Genomic DNA, 23,016 nt, shown 5'->3' with positions numbered 1-23,016 from the left:
TTTACTCGCTCTGTTTCTCTTCATAAGAGTGAAAGAGTGTGTGTTTGACATGAAGGAGACCACCACAGCAGTAAGTGGCTGTCTGACGATATACTACATATGTATGTTGTTTTTTCCCCCACAAAGAGCACCTAACAAACAAACAAACCACTTTGTTCATTTTTCTTATTGGACTAAAAGCAATTCCTACCATAGTTGGCTGACACCCTGTTTTTTCTGTTGCATTTTTTCCTGTTGCATTATTAACTCATGGTCACAGGTCAAAAAAAGGAAGAAAGAAGAAAGAAAGAAACAAGTCCCCAGGACTTTTTTGTGTTATCCTTTTAGCCTTAATGTATAACTGTACCTCGTGCTGTTTACATTTCTGACAAATAAAGTATTCGATCAATCAATCAATCAATCAATCAATCAATGTGTTTTGTAAAGTGTTCTGGTCTGGACCCCAGTGAGACCTGGGTTCTTCAGGGACTTACATTAAACATGAATTAAACGTTTTAAATCAAACAGTCTGTGTCATTCAGGACTTACCAGCACATGGACTTAGTTTGCAGATGAGCACGGTTTTGGGTTTGTCGCCCTCACACTGGCCAATGCTGTTGTCACTGCTCCTACAGACCACCTGCCTCTGTTGAATGCCCTCGCCACAGCTCACTGAGCACTGAGCGCGCGCACGCACACGCACGCACACACACACACGACAAAACACACACCACATATATCATTTTGTGAGTCTAGAAGACAGTACAGTGTGCGGTTTCATGTTAATTTAATATACTAGATGTGTACGCGGCCCTAACATCTAGAGTTGGGGCTGGGGCCACTACATGGCTAGAGTTCCCCAACTCTGGATGTGGCCATGGTCAACGCGGGCCGTGGTCCTGCCTATATATGGGCGTATGGGGTTTGTTTATGGTTATGTCTCAGTCAGAGTGATGTCAGAGAGGTCCACCGGCCGGTCCTCCCTTAAAGGGGCTACACCATGAATTAAAAAAAAAAAAATCTATATAAATATTGCCCCCTAATACGTTTTAAACAGGTTGTAAGCCTAAAAAACATCCAGATATTTTTTCTCACAATCTGACTGTCTGTCATTCCAAGCTATTTCAGCTGCAATACCAAAACGTCCTATTGGGCAGGGGGGAGCTACTGAGCAATTCTGTCTGGCAACCATCAATGCAAAATCTGGGCAAGTGACATCACTTGCCCAGCCATTCTGAAATGGCCTGTTCAGACACGCCCATTCAGGAAATCCATGAAATGAGCATGAATGACTGAATGTTAAAGAAAAATATTTTTTTGGGTACAAGAGACACTGGGGAGCCCAAAAAATACTAAAAACCTAAAAAAAAATGAAATTCATGGTGTAGCCCCTTTAAGTACATTTTAATATAGGTATTAAACAATGTGAGGAAAATAAATGTGACAGTGTGTCTGTGTGCATGTGTGCGTGTGTGCGTGTGTGCGTGTGTGCGCGTGTGTGCGCGCGTGTGTGTGCGTGTGTGCGTGTGTGTGTGTGTGTGTGTGTACTATGGAAACTGTGAGATATTTAAATATCTGCCAGAGACGGCTTAGGCCTACTAAATGGCACTTAATGTATTTAAAATACGGTGCAACTTTGCATGTGTGTTTGTCTGGTGGTTTGCATAATCATGCAAACCACTGGATCACTCAGCACCACATTTCTTGTACATGCTGCCAGTAGGTCAGTGAAGTAACTCCCTGAATATTTTACACATTCTGTGAATATTGTAAACCTTTAAACCGCTGAAGTTGTCACGAGCAACTAGACCATTAAAATGTTTGTAACTGCAAAGGCATTATTGAATTGGAAAGAGTAACTAGTTACTCTACTAGCTACTGCAAAAAGTAGTTACTTAGGAATGCGTTATAGTCCCAAGTTACAATGCTCACATATCTGGGGCATATTATCTGTGGTGGTGGGAGATGGAAAGAGGGTCACATGACATCACTGACCTGGGACCAGGCCCCTGTCCTCCACTGGGCGGGGCAGGCTGTGTGGTTGCAGGTGCGTCTCATCTCGGGCCGGGGCTCGGTGCAGTGCTTGGTGTGAACCGCCCTGTTGGTGCCGTTGTGCAGGGTCTGCATGCACTGCACCGTCCTGGACTGGTAGCCCATCTTCCCACACGTCTTACTGCACGGGCTCCACTGCTCCAACACCCAGCTGAACATGAAAAGGTATAGTGTTAGTCAATGAGCGTCGCGCCTGGCACAGCCATGCGCAGAGCAAGTTCTGCCAGAGAACTCAGTGCAGCTGTTGGCGGCCGAACCATTGGACCGCCTCGGCTCCACGTTCACATCCAGTCATCCAATCACACTCATTTAATTCTCAGACCGCTCTATTTAAGATGGAAGTTTGCACTTCTCATCCTGCTTGCTTGCTGCTGCTAAATTGCTGCCGTCTTGCCGTCTTGCTAAATTGCTGCTAACCCTCCACCACCCCAGCTAACACCTGTTGTTTTGGATCTGCTGTTTGTGTACGGGGGATTCGGAGTCCCTATGGTTGGGAGATGCGCTTTATCTTATCTTATATAGCACTATATTCTCATATAATCATTGCCATAGAGTGTTTCTTCAGTAACAGGGTTCTCCCCGTCTCTCCAGCTCATGCATCCAGTAGCACGTATGTTTTAGTTTTGAGTGGACTTTGTCCACCTTCCATCTTCTCCGGCACCAAGTGACGCACTATGAGCAGTCTTTTATAGTGAAAAAAAAATCTTTGAATATATAGGTTTTTTAAAGCGATTTTTTACATCTCAAATCTTTGAACGTATGTTGCTATAATATCAGTGGTTCCAAAACCTTTTCATGTCAAGGACCACCCAAAATTATATGTTTTTGGCCGTGGACCCCCATCTCAAAATATTTTGTTCCAGGGACCCCCAGAGGTTGTAACAGAGTTAAAAATGTTTGCTTTGAAAATAATGTTTGCTTTGAATATGTACTTTTTTTAAGCGAATATTTTTGTAAAAATAGCCAAATAAATCTTAAAATGACACACAGATGCGTTCCCGGTCTCAAAATCAAAGCCTGTGCACGATAAAGGACTGGCACAGAAATGATCCTATCAAACATCAAAATGCATGAATGCAGGATGAAGCAGGCCCTAATACGTTACCATAATGGACACAATATGTCCATTGATGTGTCCTATCAGACCTATAGCACACAACAAACGGTCAAATGGTTAACCATGAACATTGTTCATTTTTGTTGTCAGAGTCTTATCACGGTTCCCGACTTCAAGTCATTTTACAATTTTGGCCCCCTGCTAGTTGAATAGCCCTGATCTACAGTATAGTCCTGAGAGAACGGACATGTGGAAAAAACATGCAATAATTACTACTGCACATTAAAGGTAGGGTACGTGATATTCTTTGGCTAAAACAAAAAGGTTTTTGTTGAAAGGTTAAAGCTCTATATTGTGATAGAAATCATTGCTATAGAGGGTTTGCTCAGTAACAGAGGTCTCCCCGTCTCCCCAGCTCTTAAATACATTTTCAGGTAGGTGACAAAATGTAAGCCAATCAGGAGAGAGTACCCATTTATCAGCTTAATTTTCATAGTGTTCCAGTTCCAATTTTTTGTCTGCTCATTTATTCGTGTCATCACTTCCAATTTCACTTGTTTAATCTGCATTTCTCTAACCTGATTGGATACAATTGGTATCCCGACGTGAAAATGCAATTTCTGTGTAATTACGAGCTGGAGAGACGTGGAGACTCCGGTTACTGAACAAACACTCTATAGCAGTGGTTCTCAACCAGTGGTCCGGGGACCACCAGTGGTCCCTGAGGGAGTTCCAGCTAAATGATGGAGAGTTGGTAACCAAATGGACCCTTATAGATCTTTAACTCTTGATAGGGTAAAATGGAATTGTGTATGGAATTGTGGACAAAATCTCATCCAACGACAAAATATTTGGGTCTGAGATCTCATCAAATGGTGGTCCGTGGCTCAAATGCCGAATAAATAATAGCCCTTGATATGAAAATGGTTGAAACCCACTGCTCTATAGCACTATCACAATATAGAGCTGTTTAACACTTATTTTAACGAAATAAAATCACTTACCCTACCCTTTAAAGCAAAACATACAGGAGACACACTCACACATGCTGGCTGCACTCGTTGACGTTGCAGCGCTTGCGGATGGGTTTGGGCTTCTTGCTTGTCTCGCAGAAGTTGCGATGAACCAGGCGGCCGTCGCTCTTCCTCCGACAGCCGTACTTGGTGTACTGTATACCTGTGTGTAATGGAACAATTACTGTTAACGAGCCTTCCAGGGCACTAATGAGCCGTGTGCGTAAGCGTACGCACACACGCGCGCGCGCCCGCGCGCAACATTGACATTGATCAGAATCTGGTATCGAGAGCAACATACAAACAAAGTGCGAGATCAGAGAAAATGGCACGCAGCCAAGTGGAAATAATGGGACTATAAATAGAAAAACAATTACTGTTAAGTGCTACAAAGTAACTAGGCTTATAGCGGTGAAACATCCAACCTAGTACACTCACTGACCTCCTCCTCCACTCACTGACCTCCTCCAGTTGTGGAAAAAGTGCTCAGATTTTGGACTTATGTAAGAAATAAGTATCAATGACACAAAAATACAGTGCATCGCAACGCATTGTGAGCTATTTTTTAAGCGAAAATTAACTGATATCTTTGCTTCTACCGGTCCCTGGCACAAAACATTTTCAAATGGTGGTCCGCGGCTAAATGTATATCAATTTAGGGGTCCTTGGCATGAAAAAGGTTGAAAACCACTGCTTAACACCACTGCAACCACTTTACACAATGCAACTCACTGACCTCCTCCACAGGGCTTAGAGCAGTGCGACCAGCTCTTCAGAGCCCACTCGTAGGTGTCCAGCTCTGCCAAGAGCACGTTGTTGTTAGTGATGAGTGGTAACAGGTCCTCGTGGATGATGTACTTATACGTCAGGCTGATCTTAGCGTCTTCCTCCTGGGGGATGACCTATACAGAACAAAACAAAACATCACTTTGTTTTATTTATAGGTTAACCCATTGAGACCGGGAAAGTATCTTGTGTCATTTCTTTGGATCAGTGCCATGCTATGAGCTTGTAGATCTGCTATTTTAGAAAAATCGTGAAAATGTGTGCAAATCTATATACTGTATATATTTTAAAGCGAACACTTTTAACTCGAATCTTTGCCTTCCGTGGCCAAATGCATATCATTTTGGGGGTCCTTGACATGAAAAGGTTTGAGCACCGTTGATTATATAGCAACATACGTTTTTTTTAACTGTTAAGATTTAGACATTTGTAGAATCAGAAGAAAAGATTTTAGTTACAAATGTTAGCTTTAAAGCTACAAATATATATACAAAGATTTGCACACATTTTCATGATTTTTCAAAAAATAGCAGATCTACAAGCTCATAGCGCAGCACTCGGTCGAAGAGTAAAATTGCGCCCAAAAATGTGTCTTAGTATTTTTTATAATAATCAAATAATGGTAGTGGAGTCAAAAGTGCAATATTTGTCTCTGAAATACAGTGTAGTAGAAGTATAAATCATCCACAGAAAATTGAAACACTCAAGTAAACATCATTAGAAAAAGCCCGCTGGACGGTATTTTAAATATTTAGCTGGTCAGAATAATAGAGAGAGGAGTCAGAAGAACACAGCGGTCTGGAGGCCCCGTCTGAATGAAGCCATATGTTCTCTCAGTGGTGGGAAGTAACAAAGTACATTTACTCAAGTACTGTACTTAAATACAATTTTGAGGTACTTTTTTACTTTACTGGAGTATTTCCAATTTTCTGTACTTTTACTTCTACTCCACTACATCTCAGAGTCAAATATTATACTTTTTACTCCACTACAATTATTTGACAACGTTAGTTACTAGTTAGATTTTGATTGTCATTACAAAACATACATTAACCATTCAGCCCTGTATACATTTTGGCCATTTAAAAATAGCCGATCTACAAGTCAACAATGCGTCGCGATGCGACACATTGTGAGCTTGTATATCTGCTATTTTCAAACGTTTTTTAGACATTTTATATATTTGAAAACTTGTGAAATGGGACATTTCTGCATTATGAGTACTTTCTACTTTTGGTCAATTTTGATGCCAATACATTTGTACTTTACTTGTAACAGTAGTATTTCTACATTGTGGTATTGCTACTTTTACTCAAGTAAAAAATATCTGAGTACTCCTTCCACCACTGGCCATTATATTCTCTCACCAGCACTACGATGCCCTCGTGAAGGGGTCCCTCTGTTTTCAGGCTCTCCTTCTCTCCTCCGATGGAGTACTCCCACTCCAGGCCGTTCTCGATGAAGGTCCTCGACTTGGCGTCTTCGCTTTTGGCGTTCAATATGAAATTCCCCGTAACTTGATTCTTAACGGCTGTCAATCACAAGAAAAGAAGAAAACTAAGGGGGGAGAAGGCTAGGGAGTGAGCAAAGCACAGACACACACCTTTTCAGCCTGCTTAGTGCATATAATCACATTATTGTTACTGTCGGGTGGAAACCTTGCATGTCCAAAAACCGTTACTAAAAAAGAACCATGTGTTCCATTGGATCCAATGTAGTTATTACTGATTCACAAACTCTTGTTAATAGTGGTGGCCCGGATCGCTGGCCTAGTGGTCCGGGCACGTAGGCTCTAAAGTAGCCTGACGGCATGTCGCGGGTTCGAGTCCAATTCCCGACGACCTTTGCTGCATGTCTCTCCCCGTTTCTCTCTCCCTCTTTCCTGTCCATCTTCACTTAAAAACTATAAATAAAGGCAGAAAAGCCAAAAAACCTAATCTAAAGAAAAAACCTTAACCACTCTCACTTTCACTTTAAGAAATGTGAAAAATATATAGAAAAAATAGGGTATGTTGTATGACAAAGTAGGTCATTAAATTACAAAAAAGAAAAAAAAACACATCAAAAGTTCAGTTTAGCCATTAAACTAGTGTTTAATACACCAGAAACTGCTCAATACGCTCACAAGTGTACTCAATAAGTCATCTTTTTTTGCAACTACACTGTTCCTACCCAAACTGTTACAGGCAGTGGTTGTCTAACTTTTTCATGTCAATTTTTTCTCATTTACTTATGTATGGTAGAATACTTTTATCTATCAAGGGCACACAAAACAATGGATACTTTTCTGAGCTTAAGTCTCAAATAAACGTGAGTCTTAAATAAACACCAGTAGGAACTCTTTAAACAACCACCGGCTGCTAGCTGCTAACTGGGAAAGTGTCCATGTGCATTTTGAGATGTTTGTTTGGCATTGTGGTCGAGCCAACAGTAATAGTCTGTGAGTCCTGCTGTCCTGTCCGCTCATCTTCCTATGAACTAATGGAATCCATAGAGGGAAAGAGAGAGGAAAGAGAGAGAGTAGGAGAGGAGAGGAGAGGAGAGAGTAGGAGAGAGTAGGAGAGAGTAAGAGAGGAGAGGAGAGGAGTGTTTGGCTGGATGCCACAGTGATCATAACTCACCCCAGCAATTGCACAGAGAACTATTGTTTCCTGAGAGATAAGAGTCTCCCTGACTACCCCCTCCCCCTGTCTCTCTCTCTCTCTCTCTCATTCTCTCTCTCTCCCTCTCAACTCACTCCCCTCTCTCTTCCCCTTTTCTCTCCCTCTCCTTCTCTGACTTAAAAAGCCGTTTCAGAGCTGTAGTCTTGTTTCAGCACACCGTTGATGTTGGTGCCCTACTTGATCATATTACATCGTCACAGAAAAGTATTCAAAATAGCAGATCTACAAGCTCGAAACGGGGCGCGAACACATTTTGAGACACATATGACACACATCTGAGGTCAGCTAAAGGCTTTCACAGGTAAAGCTATCACCCAAAGAGACACAACGGGAACGCCAAACATCGAGTTTTCATTTCACGAGAGAGAGAGAGAGAGAGAGAGAGAGAGAGAGAGAGAGTTCAACCACTTTCGCCTCGTGTTGTTATAATGACAGTGACGCTTTCTGTTCACAATCTTTGTAAGTGTTCAGTCAGACACTTTCATCAAGATCAATCATTTTATTGCAATGATTATTGCATTAAATGTGGCTGTGACTCTGCTTCTTTGACACATACTACAGATTCACTGTATCTGTGCAAGCCTGACACAGAATCCAAGATTCATTTGCAGAGCCTACAAATATACAGCGAAGCGATCGTTCATGTAGAGGCAGGAGGTTTATGCTACGTTCACACTCCCCGGACCCCCCCACCCCCCATTCATTCATTAACAAGCTAATTCATTCGTACTCCCACAAGTCAGTACGTTCATCCTCACGCCATTCTCATTCGCTACAAGCAAACTCACTCTCCCCCTCATTCCCTCAGTGGTTCATTTAAGCATGGAGCCTCTGTTCTCTGTTCAGTCTACGTGCTTCACTGTCTAAGCTGGCTGTACAGCTGTTTGTTTTCAAATTCCCTCCACCTCCCCAGCCTCTTCCCTGTGGCATTTAGTTCATATTGTTATAGGTTGATTCTGTGTACTGTGGTTCTACGATTCTGTGTATTGTACTGTTGTTCTATGGATTCTACTATGATATGTGGTAGTTTAATTATGCATTGAAGGTTCAGTGTTATGTTTATGTAAAACTGTATTTTATGCTCTGCTCTGGGGGGTTTGTGACTTCAGATCTGTTGTCCTGCTTGCAGGTAATCTGTAATATCACATGAGCAGAGTCACACCGCCAAATCTGAATGCAATATCATTGCAGTAAATGGTTAATATCCTACTATAATTCTAGTAACCTCTGTTTGTCTGTAGTGGTGTCACTACCCAGTTCTCCTCAGTGGCTGGAGCAATTGCTCTGATTTTGCACACAGCCATTGACCATTACCATTTGAACTTAACTGTGAAGCCCGTTTTTCAATTTCATCAAATCTCAGCTTCTTATTAGCGTTTATGTGTCAAACAATGTCGCCTCCTGGGTTGCCAGATCATGTGCGCATATCCCCCCACGGATGCGTCGACCGGGTATGGTCTAGTTGCAGTAAATTTGTATACAGTATACTGTATGCAAAATGGTAAATGGTTAATACATGGTATTGGTTATTCCTGAGCTGAAGTGTCTAAATGAGTCATTACATGGACATAATATTGAACCCTTCAAGGGCATAACAAAAAAAAGAAGAAAAGTTGAAAATGAAATATGGAGATACAAGGTTTTGGCCTGACAGCAACAATATCCATGTGGCGTTTCTACTATTAGTCCCTGGAGTTGCTTTTTATCCATTTGATTGTCTTGTTTAGTCTTTCACCGTGCGTCACATAATCACATACTGTACATACAGTATACACATACACACACACGCACACGCACTAATACACAAGAAACCCAAGGCAGCAAATTACAGTTCAAAATGTCAGCCTGCCAACATCTCACCAATTCATTCTCACCAATTATAAAGCTGCAGTACGTAGTTGGCCAGCTAGGGTCATATAACAAGGTAACACTTACCGATGATGTGAGGAGAGGTGTCGTTCTCCTCGATGACGATGTGACGGGCCCCCACTGGGATGTCGAACATCTTCAGCATGCCTGTTTAACACACACAGAAATAGCTAAGTAACTCAAGCTAAAGTGACTCATGTCAGACTTAGATTTGTGTAATTAAATTTTTTTTTTTACAGCTATTTAATTGAGTGTGTCACACTGGGTGCACAGTATATAAAAAGAAAAAGAAAAGAAAAAACTATTGCAAGAAGACATAATATGTGTAACGCAACATGAAATGTAAATTATGAACAGATTGCAATAAAAAACAGCTAAAGTGGTGTCACGCGACACAGAAATAGCCAATCTACAAGTCGTCTCTGTCGGGTGGTTATTAACTCATCATGTCCAACACGGTCACTTTTCAGGATTCGAATAAAAAAAGTAGCAAAAGTAGCAGATCTACAAGCGCCTTCTGAGCTTGTAGATCTGCTACTTTTGGCGCTTTCGTGTGACGCTGTAGTATGATCAAGTAGGGCGTTAATTTACGAAAAAACACAAACACGTAGAATATGGAGATAAGAGGTTTCAACGCGACAGCAACGAAGTGTAGCAGCGCATCTGCCTGAAGACCAAAAAGCCTAATAATACCTATTCATGGACTCATTACCTGTCTTTTTGGGCGTCTTGGTGAGGGTCAGTTTGACAGTGCGACAGTGGGAGTTGTCCCCGCCACACACTCCACACTTGTCCTCCTGCTTGTAGGAGCCCACCTCCTTGTCACAGCCCACATGCTGCAGGGGGAGAAGAGCAGAGGAGAGGTCAATCAGACAGCATTTATTTTGGGGGGGGATCCGATGCCGATCCCGATTTCGGAGAGCCCTAGATTTGCCCGATTGCCGATGTTTTGACCTATATGTTGTCCAAAATGTGCAACATTTTCTAATACATTTGAAAGAATTACATTTTCTATTTGGGAATAATTTTAAGCAGCACTATGTGACTTTCCTCTTCTACCCCGGATTTGAATCTTGTTTCCTGCTCAAGTGCTGACATTTTTGCCGTTGAGCTAATAGAGCTCATTTGTGTCCGGGTAGCTCAGTCGGTAGAGCTCTCGCCTTTGGCCCACGGGGTCACAGGTTCGATCCCGAACTCAGCGTATGAGTAGCACGGCTTGGGCTCGGCAAGTCGTGCGGTAAGTACTGGGAGCTGATGGTAGGTGTGGAGCTCCACCTCAGCAATCCATCTCCCAGGGGTCTGCCGCATTGTAACGGGGACAGACTGACACGTTATCGGCTGATACCGACAATAACCCTCTCTCGACCTACAGTACTTATAATAGAGCCTGCCTGCTTGCTCAGGGGATAAATTGAATCTTGACCAACAGGTCAGATCTTGTGTCCAGGTGAGACATGATCTAAATGTCTCAATAGAAGAGCAGGGAGACAAAATACAACCACCCCTTATAATTTAACTTATCCATTGGGAACCCAGGTTTTTTCTTTTAATTTCCTGAAAAGTAACATTTTCGGACATAATGAGCTTTCCACCTGGACAGCCACGATATCAGTCTAGCTCTACGATCAGCCAAGCCCCCCCGTGATATTGACTAAGATTAGTCTGTGGAAATGACGCCTTGGACGAAATACGACACTCATCTGGCACGGAGCCAGCCAGCCTGCAGGATGCCGACAGCCCCGCTTTGACATGATGATGCATACTGTATGGAAAACACTCTACCAGACATAATAACAATACAGTCATAACAACAGAGTCATAATAACACTTGAAGCGGCCTGGCCCTGCATGGTGATGGGTCATCTCAATTTTATGCTCAAGGTGAAAAATCTAACTCAAAGACTCAAAATAACACACATCCTCCTCCAGTCTTTGGCACCGAGCCAAAAATGCAAAACAAGCGGAATCATGAAACACAAAGAAGGAAGGCTCGCAACTCACTTTTAACCCATTAAAGACCAGAGGCCGATTCTGCAAATGCCTTCTAAACGTGTTGCTTTATCAGTGGTGCTCAAACATTTTCATGTCAGGGAACCCCAAAAATGATATGTATTTGGCCGCCAATCCCCATCTCAAAATATTTGGTTCCAGGGACCCAAAAGCAAAAATATTCAATTTAAAAAAAAAATATATATATATGCACAAATTGACACGATTGTTTAAAAATGGCAGATCTACAACCTCTTCTATGAGCTTGTATATCTGCTATGTTTTAATAGCCAAAGCACAACATGGTTAGAGTAGTTACACGGATGCTTTCCCGGTTTTAATGGGTTAAAATGCTCCAATTTTATTCAGACAATAGTTCTGTTGCTGTCCTGAATAAAATTGGAGCATTCTAAAAGTCAGATGCAAGCCTCCTTCATTGTGTTTCAGGGTGAAAATCTAGCCACAATATGTTTTTGATCATGACAGTGTGTGTGTGTGTGTGTGTGTGTGTGTGTGTGTGTGTGTGTGTGTGTGTGTGCGTGCGTGCGTGCTCTTTTTTTTTTTTCAAATTGTGTTTTGTCCTCAAGTATTTTGCTCATCTGTATCGTTTCGATACAGACATAAACAGATAGGTACAGATAGACATTTTCGCTACAGTAATGAATCATTATAAGGTTGTTATGGAAAATAATGTTTTCACAAAGGCCGAAAGGATAGACAACCTTTATTAATACTAGCGGTAGTAGCGGCCTCTCTCTTGCAAGCTCCAAAAGGGCTGCAGCCCTGCTGGGCAAAAGCTTTTCTGAAGTGTCATCTTAGACACAAAGAAGTCTTCTCTAAACGGTATGGACTAAGAGACATTACAACAACCAGTGGTGTACAGTAACTACCGGTAGGTACATTTACTCAAGTACTCTACTTAAAGGAGACACACCATGAATTTCACTTTTTTTTTATTTTTTTGGTATTTTTTGGGCTCCCCAGTGTCTCCTGTACCCCAAAAAAGATTTTGTTTTAACATTCAGTCATTCATTCTCATTTCAGAGATTTTCAGAATGGGCGTGTCTGAACAGGCCATCTCAGAATGGCAATGTTTGCTTACATCACAAAACTTTCTGCCCATGTATTTTGACAGACAGAATTGCTCAGTAGCACCCCTCTGCCCAACAGGACATTTTGGTATTGCAGCTGAAAGTGCTTTATAAGCCTGAGAGAATTGACTTGGGATGAGTATATCTGAGTGTTGATTTAGGCTCAAACCTTTTAAAAATGGTTTGAGGGACATACACCATATGATATTAAATATCAAATATTTTTTTTAAATTCATGGTGTGTCTCCTTTAAAGGGCAAGACCACTTTGGTAGAGGTTTGGGTTATGCAGTTACCTTGCCCTGATGTAACTCCAAAGGTGGACAAGAAATAAAAAATAATTGCTCCATTCATTAGAAATTGATAATTCCTCATAAGCTCCTCATTGATTTACATTGTACGGTAAATCAGCTCTCAAAGTGACTCTTTTAGCTTGTAAACGAACACAAACCAAGCTGATTCAGACAATATAGAACATCTCCAAAACCAGTACTGTTTATTTTTTTAATAAAAATGTCAACTTATTGCTGATTTTACTATTTGAAGATCCGGATCTGGATCCGTGGATCCAGTCCGGGTTTTCTTCTTAATAAAAACATCAAAATCAACAGGAAGTTGACATTTTTAATAAAAAAACAAACAGTACTTGGTTTTGTGATGCACTATATTGTCTGAATCAACTTTGTTTGTGCTCATTTACAGGCTAAAAGAGTTACTTTGATAGCTGTTATACAATGTAAGTCAATGAGGGGCATATTTTGAATGATCAATTTCTAATGAATGGAGCATGGCAAGGTAACTACACAAACCTCTACCAAAGTGGTCTTGCCCTTTAAGCACATCGGTACGAGCTGACAAATACATTCAATGCAAGAATAACCATCGCAGGAATGAAAAGGCTCAAGGTGGATGAGGTACACAAGAATTTGACATTCTGAAAATCCCATGACAAGGCGACAAAGGCTGCTCTTTATGGCTCCTGTCAAGTGGTTTCTTTGGAACGCATTTCCACTTGCTGCCTCTAGTGTGGCTATAGGCTACGCTCGGTGTTGCCAGATATTGCGAGAGATGTAAGCACCCAGGTCCATGAAAACATGCCCAAAAGAAGCGAGTATCATAGGCCACATGAGCACTTTAAACCTATATGTATCGGCTATCTACAAGCTCACAACACGTCGCGTTGTGCAGCTTGTAGATCTGCTATTTTCAAATAAATCTTGAAAAAAAAAGAGAAACAGTTTGAATATTTTCGAAACATTTTGACAACACAAATCTGGTACTGGGGTCATTGGCACAAAATAAAGATGGGGGGGGGGGCGTCTGTGGACAAATACATATTCATTTGGGAGTCCTTCACATGAAAATGTTTGAGAACCACAGGTTTAAACAATATTAGGAAACAAGCCCAAATAAGCGACTACATTTTACAAACAAGCCCCAAAAAAATGCAACCCGCAAACTACCAATATTTACAAGCGACAGAAAATAAGTCGCTTATAATAAGCAGACATGGCAACACTGGCTGAAAACAACGTTTGAGGGCGCATAGCGACGCACGCGGCCCTGACATCTGACATGTGACACATCAGTGTGTGTGCATGGAGGAACATGCAGGTAAACACTGCACCGCCACCAGAATACCAAACAGCATGTCAGCGCTGTCAGCGAGAAACCTTGTATGTCCAACACTGCTACTCAGTGGTGGAAAAAGTACTCACATGTTTCACTAAGTAAAAGTATCAATACTGCAGTGTAGAAGTTACTCTGTTACAAGTTAAAGTCCGGGATAAAAAATGTACTTGAGTGAAAGTACAAAAGTATTGGTATCGAAATGTACTTAAAGTACTACTAAAATGTTTGAAAATAGCTCACAACGCGTCGCATCGCGACGCGTTGTGAGCTTGTAGATCTGCTATTTTCAAATAGCCTAAGTATAACATAGGACTAAAGTGGTTAATGTGTGTTTCATAATGTAATAATTTATATCTGAAAAGTAACTAGTAACTAAAGTTCATTATAATTGTAGTGGAGTAAAAGTATATGAGATGTAGTGGAGTAGAAGTAAAAGTACTGAAAACTGGAAATACTCCAGTAAAGTAAAAAATACCTCAAAATTATACTTAAGTACAGTACTTCAGTAAATGTACTTAGTTACTTTACACCACTGCTGCTACTTTTCAGGACATGGACAGACAGAAAAAAAAGCCCTCGATTGATGCCAGCGATTCCACATTTCTAATAATTTAACGAGTTCTTTTTTGTTATGTTCTGTATTTAGTCAGGTTTTTAAAGGTTTCTATGCAAACTGTTATTCATGGTGGTTCATGGTGAACTATCGTATGTGTATGTTATTAATGTACTGCTATTCAATTTGAGTGCGATTTCCAGGTAAGTTTTTAATCAAGATACATTTGACAGGTTACATAACATCTGATTACAGTCGGTGCAGGCAGTACGTTATGCAACAATGTAGCTGGTCACTGTCGGGTGGAAACCTTGTATGTCCAAAGACATTACTTTTCAGGAAATGGGACAGAAATGGACACACTTTTGGCTCCGAACCAGATGTGTGTCGTGTTTCATCGTCATGGCGTCATTTCCACAGACTAATCTCAGTCAATATAGAAGTCAGACAGGCTTTGCCCGTGGCTGATTGTAGAGAGATTGTCCAGGTGGAAATCTCATTACATCCAAAACTGTTAATTTTCCGGAAATGGAGAAAAAAAAGAACCTGCGTTCCAATGGATCCAATGTAGTTATTATGAGGTCACAAGCTCTTGTTAATACTTTTCATTGGTTAAATATAAACCACACGTGACCATTTTCACTTTTCAAATCAGGCCAAAGTATACAGCGTTCCAAAAATAGCCAATCTACAAGCTCGCGTTGTGAGCTTGTAGATTGGCTCTTTTTGCACCATAATAAGGCATTCATTTACCAACAAAATATATAAATATGCAAATATGGAGATACAGTAGGTGGCCAGTGACTTTGACCAGTTTCACTTTCAAAACCTTTGCATCATGCATGTCACACAAACAGAATGCGCCACACGACACCAATGGTTTTGATAATGTGGATTGTGGAAGTTAAATGGTGGATTTGTGGATAGGACTCTATATGAACAAACTTGTTATATCAACAAAACGCATCGCATTCTGTTAGTGTGACATGCATGCAGGGACGTGCACAGATAGACTCTAGGTGGTGCTAGAGAACCTGCCCTTTGCCCTCTTGACCAGAAGTGCCCTTTTGAAAAAAAGAGGGGTTAGGGTTAGGGTTAGGGGGTCCTCAGAGTTACTACAGGGGTCCGCCAAATCTTTATGTGATATGATTTTTCTTTTTACCATAACCACTCGAAACCTAGCATCCCTTTTCTGAGGAGAACTTTAGCCAAAAATAGCAGATCTACAAGCCCACATGCGAGGCGTTGTGGGCTTGTAGATCGGCTATTTTTGTCAAAGAGGTATAGGTGTAGAGGGAAAAAAAGAGCAGACCAAGTAAACAAAAAAAAGTATAATTTACTTGAGCACCTGCCCCTCAAAATGTCTGTGCACGCCACTGCATGCATGATGCAAAGGTTTTGAAAGTGAAACTGGTCACTGGCCACCTACTGTACGGGGCTTCTGCCCAACAGTAATGATGTATCGCTCGCGCGTGTGTGTGTTTGTGTGTGCATGCGTGCACTGCTACCACAGACATACCAGACATTCTCCGCGGGCACACACGCTGAACGGGTCGGTGTAGCTGCAGCGCGTCCCATCGTGCATCACTTGGTTCATAAACACCACCTCGCCCGTCTCCTTTGACCGGCAGCTCAGCTCACACTTATGGGCCTCTGAAAAACGCAATGAAAAATATGCAAATATCATCATGAATATGGATGGCTCTATACATAATATACGTATAAATATGCATGAAACGTCCTTCTCTCTGCAAATGTCATCTTGACCCTTCGGGGTAAATGCACTTAGTTCATTTCTCGGGTGCCCTCGGGTAGGAGATATGCTGCCCCTCTATTCAATAAGGCAAAGGGCAGCGCCAGTTTCATCCCCTCGGCCATTTGGCTCCTTAACCCATTGACTGCCATCATGGACGTACAGTAATAACGTCATCTAAAGCATGTTCACTCCGTCCGCTACAATGTTATCAGATTTATAAAAATACATTTATCTCAGATTTATTTTACAAGATTGCGTTTTTGGTGAAAATGAGCCATATTCAACTGCCGATAACTACAGAATGGATGATCGTGGTTACAATCGTTTGCTCACATCCGTGGTGATTTCTTTCCGTCAAAATCTGGTCAAAATAAGGTGGCAGTGGCGGATGAATGAATACCTGGCAATGAATGTGTTAATAAACACAAACCCCCGAATACCTGATCCATCTGAGCTCGTTGAACTGGACTTGCGCGCTAATGCACCCCCATGAATGAATATACGCGCACACGCACACGCACACACACACACACACACACACACACACACACACACACACGCACACGCACACACACACACACACACAGGTGCCTGGATGAGCTGGACTCGGTGTGCCAATAGCTTCCATGGACATACAATACATACATACTGCACATGCACTCAAATGAAAGCATACAAAAACACATTATGGTGGTTTAATTTGCTGTCAAAATCAACACTGACCCACAGTCTATATGGCGGTCCCCCCAGAGTTTCCTTTTGTTTTGACGATGGGTTCCCAGATTGAATCTAATCTAATCTGCTATAGTTACCGTCGGGGTGCTCGTAGGGCAGCCAGGTGTGTTTGACGTTCTTGTGGTACTTGTTGCTTCGCTGAACACACTGCTGGGCCCGGAAGTCCTCGTACGGCCCGGCGCACTCCTCCGTGTTGCACATCTGGTAGTCGAACGTAGAGCCGGGGCAGTCGCGACCGCCGTACGCGGGCCTGGATCAAGAACACAAGCACACGAAACAACCCCACTAAAACCATGTGATGTAGTCAAGCTGTCACCATCTTTGAAATGAGGTTTAAAGTGGTTTAAAACACTGGTTCCCAAACCTTTTAGCTCAAGACCCAAAAGAGAAATTTGGTATCTCCCCCGGGACCCAAACTAGTGAAAATAGCCGATCTACAAGCTCACAACGTGTCGCATCGTGACACGTGTAGATCTGCTATTTCACCACTTCTTAAATGTTTATTTTATTTTATTCATGGAAATGTATTAGATTTTTTTATTGTATTTATGAAACATTTAAAAATGTTGGAACAGTTTTTAATTGATGAAAAGTTGAGATTTTATTATTTAAACTTTTTTAAATCTTTTGAAATAATACATATAGATTTTTTAATGTAGGAAACAAAAAAAGGGGATATTTCCTCATAACCGATAAAAAATGGTCCACGATCCAAACATCAACCCACAATACTGAAGCTTATTTCAAAGCTTGGTTTAATGCTTGATTCTGATTGGTCCGTCAGTGAGGCCTGTTATTTTTCAATAATGAGCATTGAACTCAATAACAGACCGCTGTCTAATCAAAGGTTCAGAGCACCTGGCTCATATCAATCTGCATGGTTAGATTTTTTGCCGTATCCAGCATGCCAGCTACAAGCTCAAAATGTTATCAAATCCAGGCTAAAAACCTATCTTTTTTTCCCTGCATTATGGTTCCCCCTAGTTTTATTGAACTTATTGCTACCTGGTTTATTGCCACGTTCTTGCCCTGTGGTTTTAAATATTGTTCAAAATGTATTCTCTTTCTTCCTCTTTTTTGTCGCTCTGTACTTTTTCTGAACCGTGTACTGCATGGTAACTTGTTTGACCATGCGGGCACATTTTACGGTGTTTTTTGACTACTATGTATTTTTTGTATGACCTGTTGTGAAGTGCACAGAGACCCCTTGGGGTGATGTTGCACTAACTGAAACTGATGATGATCTGATATGATGAAATATGAAGTAGGACGCTGATTTACGAAAAAAAAAAGTTATATGGAGATAAGAGGTTTCTGCCCGATACAGTATATTCCTATTCAAGGCTACGCTGTGGAGTGCATCTCGATCCACACCCTAGACATGGGACACACGTTACATAAATGTGTTTTCTTTTCTGCAAACATACTTTCAACCTGGTGAACCTATTTTGGGGAAGTCATTATAGGAAAATAGCCTGTCTACAAACTGTCATTATAGAAAATAGCCTTTCTGCAGACTCGTGAGCTTAGGCTATTCTCGCTATTTTTGAAATAGGGGTTTAAGTGGTCACTTTTTTTGTCACCCTCTAGGTTTTTTATTTTCGCTATTTTTGAAATTGGGTAACCCATTAAAACTGGGAAAGCATCACAAAGTGTCACAATCATTTTAACCATCATCATTTTAACCATATTTTATACTTTGTATATACAAAAGTAGCAGATATACAAGTTTGTACAGTTGATCTGCTATTTTAGAAAAATCTTGAACATTTGAGTATATATGTTTTTTTAAGCAAACATTTCTTACTCAAATATTTGCATCTAGGGGTCCTTGGAACAACATATTTTTTAGATGGGATCATGGGGGTCTGCGGCCCAATACATATAATTTTGGGGGTCCTTGACATGAAAAAGTTTGAGCGCCACTGATATAGCAACATATTTTTTTCAGAAAACTGTTTAGAAGACATTTGTAGAATCCCAGTCATCCTCAGTTCCCAATTTTATGAGTCATGTACCTCAATGCGTATAATGTCCCGAATAAGGATGCAGACAAGGAAACGCACATCTATAATTGCCATCACCCTGAGAACCCCCAAAATGACGGCTTCTCCTGCTGTGATTTCACAACGAAGTTGATGAGTGATTGTGAGTCACTGTTGAGTGTGTGTGTGTGTGTGTGTGTGTGTGTGTGTGTGTGTGTGTGTGTGTGTGTGTGTGTGTGTGTGTGTGTGTGTGTGTGTGTGTGTGTGTGTGTGTGTGTGTGTGTGTGTGTTACTCACGTGGGGTTATTGCACTGTCTGCTGCGGGAGCGCACCCCTCCCCCACAGGTCCTGGAGCATGAGCTGGACTTGGACCAGGACCCCCAGTTGCCGTCGTGACCCTGTGGCTCCTGGCTGGACCTCCAGATGCAGTGTCCCTTGAAGCACCACTACAACGGTAAAGAAAGAAGAGAGGCATGAACGTTGTCGCTGTCGCGATGGCGGAAACCTTGTATGTCCCAAAAAAACATCACTTTTTAGGAAATGGGGGAGAAAAAAAAGAACTTCAAAATCAAACTTTTTTTGTCACATAAATGGTAAATGGTGCATTTATATAGCACTTTTATCCAAAGCACTTTAGATAGATTGTGCATTACATTCACCCATTCACACACACATTCATACACCGATGGCGGAGGAGGCAAGGCACCAACCTGCTCATCGGGAGCAATTAGGGGCAATGCCCGTCGCAAGCTGATGATGTCATTTGCCCATGTGTGGTCTAGCCCTATGGAATTTATGGAATGTATGTGCAAAACAAAAACATATTTAAAATATTGATTTGATGCTCATATTAACCTTAGGAAGTATTAAGTTGTTTTTTATTTTCATGCATTCCATAAATTCCATAGGGCTGGACCACACATGGGCAAATGACATCATCAACTTGCGACGGGCATTGCCCCTATTGAGTGAAAGATTAACTGTTTCTAAAATAAATAAAATATTTAATGTGTTTTAAAATATATATTTTAGTTATAGAGGGCAATTATAATGTATTAAGGCATATTTGGCTTATTAGCCAGGGATCCTTTTAACAATAAACATTTTGATTTAACCAAAAAAATATCACTTACCCTACTAGCAAAGTTGCTTAAATAATGAATTAAAAAATAACTGAATTTGAAAACAAAAACGAAAATTCTAAGCAATAATAACCTTGGTATAGAGTATTTGGTAGTCCGTAGAGGAGAAGAGAGGAGAAAGAGCCGTGAGCCATCAACCCAAATTCAAAGAAAATTAAGAAATCATTCATGATTCATAATGGCACTTCATTATGTAACTGTCTGGAAGTGGGACTTTGGGACGTGAATCTTTATGAGGCGAGTATTAACGGGAGACAATTTTCTCTCTGCTCTCCACTCAAAAGAAGAAACTGGTCCACCTTTCACTGTATAAAAGTATTTCATGATCTAAACCACTTAAAGGACGACTTCGCCCATTTTCAACCTTTCGTCATACAACTGGTCCTCACTAATGCTCATCATAAAATGGTACCAAATTATAGTGAGCATTAGTGAGGACCAATTATATGAAGATGGGTTGAAAATGGGCGAAGTCGTCCTTTAAGCCCTATACTTAATACTTAAACCATTAAGACCTGAGGCCGATTCTACAAATTCCTTCTAAATCAGTAGTTCTCAAACTTTTTCGTGCCAAGGGCCCATCAAATTGATATATATTTGGCCGCGGACCGCCCCCATCTGTGCCAGGGACCCTCCCCGGCACAAAAAACATACAGCATGTACAAGCTTGCAGCGTGGCACGAAGTGACATGCTGTGAGCTTGTAGATCTGCTATTTTTGAATAGCCAAAGCTAAAAGCTAAAATCTAAAAGTGACAGATGCTTTCCCAGGTTTTCATGGGTTAATATTGATTTATTTTGTTAACTTTTTGAACATTTCTTACCTTTCCCGCTGCACACTCTGTTCCGTCCAGCGGAGGACCTTTCTTGGTTTTACAGAAGTACTGGTTGTCGGGGTGGCTGCACCACAGCTGCTTGCACGGGTCATACGTTCTGAACTACAGGGGAAAAAACACATTTATAGCTGTGAATTAGAGATCTCAACGGGCGTGAAAATTAAGGCCCGGCCCTAACTGGGCCCTAACTAGGCCGGCCCGAACAATGACCATAATTTTAGGCCCTCTGTGTCCCCCTCTTTGTGTTTACTGTCCTCAAAGTCACGCATCCAACAAGCTTTGAACTGAGCAGATTGGACCTTCCGTTCCAGAGGTAATGGCCACAACATCTTGAAAACGGCCACTTTTGCCCATTTTTGATGATTGAGTTCTGGCTATTTTTGCCAGACCCCTACTATAACAAATCTTTGCAAACAGGAGCTACCGGGTGCAAGGATTTTATTTTTCTTACATGGCGAACCCTTTTTTGACCCAGCACCCTGCCAGTAGTAGGTGCCTTTTGCACTTCATTCCTTGCCATGATTCATCCACTCATCCTCAAAGTGCTGTGATTTAATCCATTCAATCCGGGAACGCATCTCTTTGGCTATTCAAAAATAGCAGATATACAAACTCATAGCGCAGCACACGCGCTATGAGCTTGTAGATCTGCTATTTTTGGAAAATTGTGGGGGTTTTTTGCAAATATTTGAATATTATATGTTTTTAAGCGCACCCATTTGTAAAATATTTTGTTCCAGGGACCTCCAGAAGCAAATATTTGAGTTACAAATGTATAAAAAAGTATATATATTCAAAGATTTTTCAAAAATAGCAGATCTACAAGCTAAGTGCCGCGCTATGAGCTTGTATATCTGCTATTTTTGAATAGCCAAAGAAATCTAAAATGACAGAGATGCGTTCCCGGATTGACTGGGTTAAGGCAGTAATTCTCCCTTCATGTTGTAGTTCAAAGAGTTTGATATCCATTAGGCCACGGAACGATGCGACGAAGTCCAAGTCAATCCTGTGTTTGGGACTTCAATAACTGGGTCTTATCAGTACAGTCAGTGCTTTCATTTCACATTACATGAACAAAAAAAAAAGAGCAGTACAATGAAAATAAATCAATAAATCATAGATTTCTTTTTTGCCAAATACATGGACAGGTCTTGCCAAAGACACATTTTGTCCGTATTGGACATTATATGATGATATGATGTTTATCTCTGGGGCCAGATTGTGGTTCCCACTGTAACAATCCTCAGTATTCATTTAATGTAAGGGTCCGTTTTGGTCTCATTCGAACACTCTCAGAGTTCCAGACCCATAGGTGGTTCTAGACCAAGGTTATAAAACCTAATCAAAAATATTTCAAATATTGTTTTGATGCTCATATTAACCTTAGAAAGAATTAAGTTGTTTTTTACCAACATGCTTTCCATACATTCCATTGGGTTAGACCACACATGGACAAATGACATCATCAACTTGGAGCGGTCCCTATTGAGTGAAAGATGAACTATTTCTAAAATAAATAAAATATCTAAGGTGTTTTTCATTTCTAATTTTAGTTATATAGGGCAATTATTATGTATTAAGACATATAAGGCTTATTAGCCAGGGATCCTTTTAAACCACACTTTTATAGACTTTCTGACCTGATTAGTGTGTTGTGTTTTTCTCTTTTATCCTTTTTTTATATGATGTTTCTTGCAAAAGAAGAAAAATGTGCACTCTGTGCTGAGGCTCCCAGGAGTAAACTTTAACGAGAACAAAGTAGACACATTTGTAGCCTTTTAGGCTCTTTCATTGTTTCTCGCACAATTTGTATGTTTTTTTTTAAAATAATTCATGCACTCTAATATCCTTTTATGCTTTTTCATGATGTTTCTTTCATA

At 41.0% G+C, this 23,016-nt stretch overlaps 2 protein-coding genes across 5 annotated transcripts in view; one reads left to right on the top strand and one right to left on the bottom strand.

The window, feature by feature from the left end:
* polr3a (polymerase (RNA) III (DNA directed) polypeptide A) overlaps positions 1-23,016 on the top strand; it is a 380,370-nt gene that overhangs the window by 172,281 nt on the left and 185,073 nt on the right. The gene's annotated exons all lie outside the window — the stretch shown is intronic.
* The window catches only part of adamts14 (ADAM metallopeptidase with thrombospondin type 1 motif, 14), an 89,244-nt gene that overhangs the window by 3,853 nt on the left and 62,375 nt on the right, over positions 1-23,016 (bottom strand). For 3 of the 4 annotated variants that reach the window (XM_084079447.1, XM_084079449.1, XM_084079448.1), the window contains exons 10-20: positions 21,125-21,238; positions 19,457-19,605; positions 17,252-17,424; positions 16,203-16,336; positions 10,132-10,255; positions 9,486-9,566; positions 6,255-6,418; positions 4,838-5,003; positions 4,132-4,264; positions 1,975-2,182; positions 529-658 (exon numbers count right to left, since the gene is read on the bottom strand). In XM_084079447.1, the coding sequence (XP_083935573.1) occupies positions 529-658; positions 1,975-2,182; positions 4,132-4,264; positions 4,838-5,003; positions 6,255-6,418; positions 9,486-9,566; positions 10,132-10,255; positions 16,203-16,336; positions 17,252-17,424; positions 19,457-19,605; positions 21,125-21,238 (1,576 nt within the window). Of the gene's footprint in view, positions 1-528; positions 659-1,974; positions 2,183-4,131; positions 4,265-4,837; positions 5,004-6,254; positions 6,419-9,485; positions 9,567-10,131; positions 10,256-16,202; positions 16,337-17,251; positions 17,425-19,456; positions 19,606-21,124; positions 21,239-23,016 lie in introns of those variants that run through there. The other variant, XM_084079450.1, reaches the window with a different exon arrangement.

The sequence above is a fragment of the Gymnoscopelus microlampas genome (assembly GCF_963454915.1).
Source record: "Gymnoscopelus microlampas genome assembly, chromosome: 14".
NCBI classification, from domain to species: Eukaryota; Metazoa; Chordata; class Actinopteri; order Myctophiformes; family Myctophidae; genus Gymnoscopelus; species Gymnoscopelus microlampas.
Note: the sequence above shows the minus strand (reverse complement) of the source record. Positions and strands in the feature narration are given on the sequence as shown.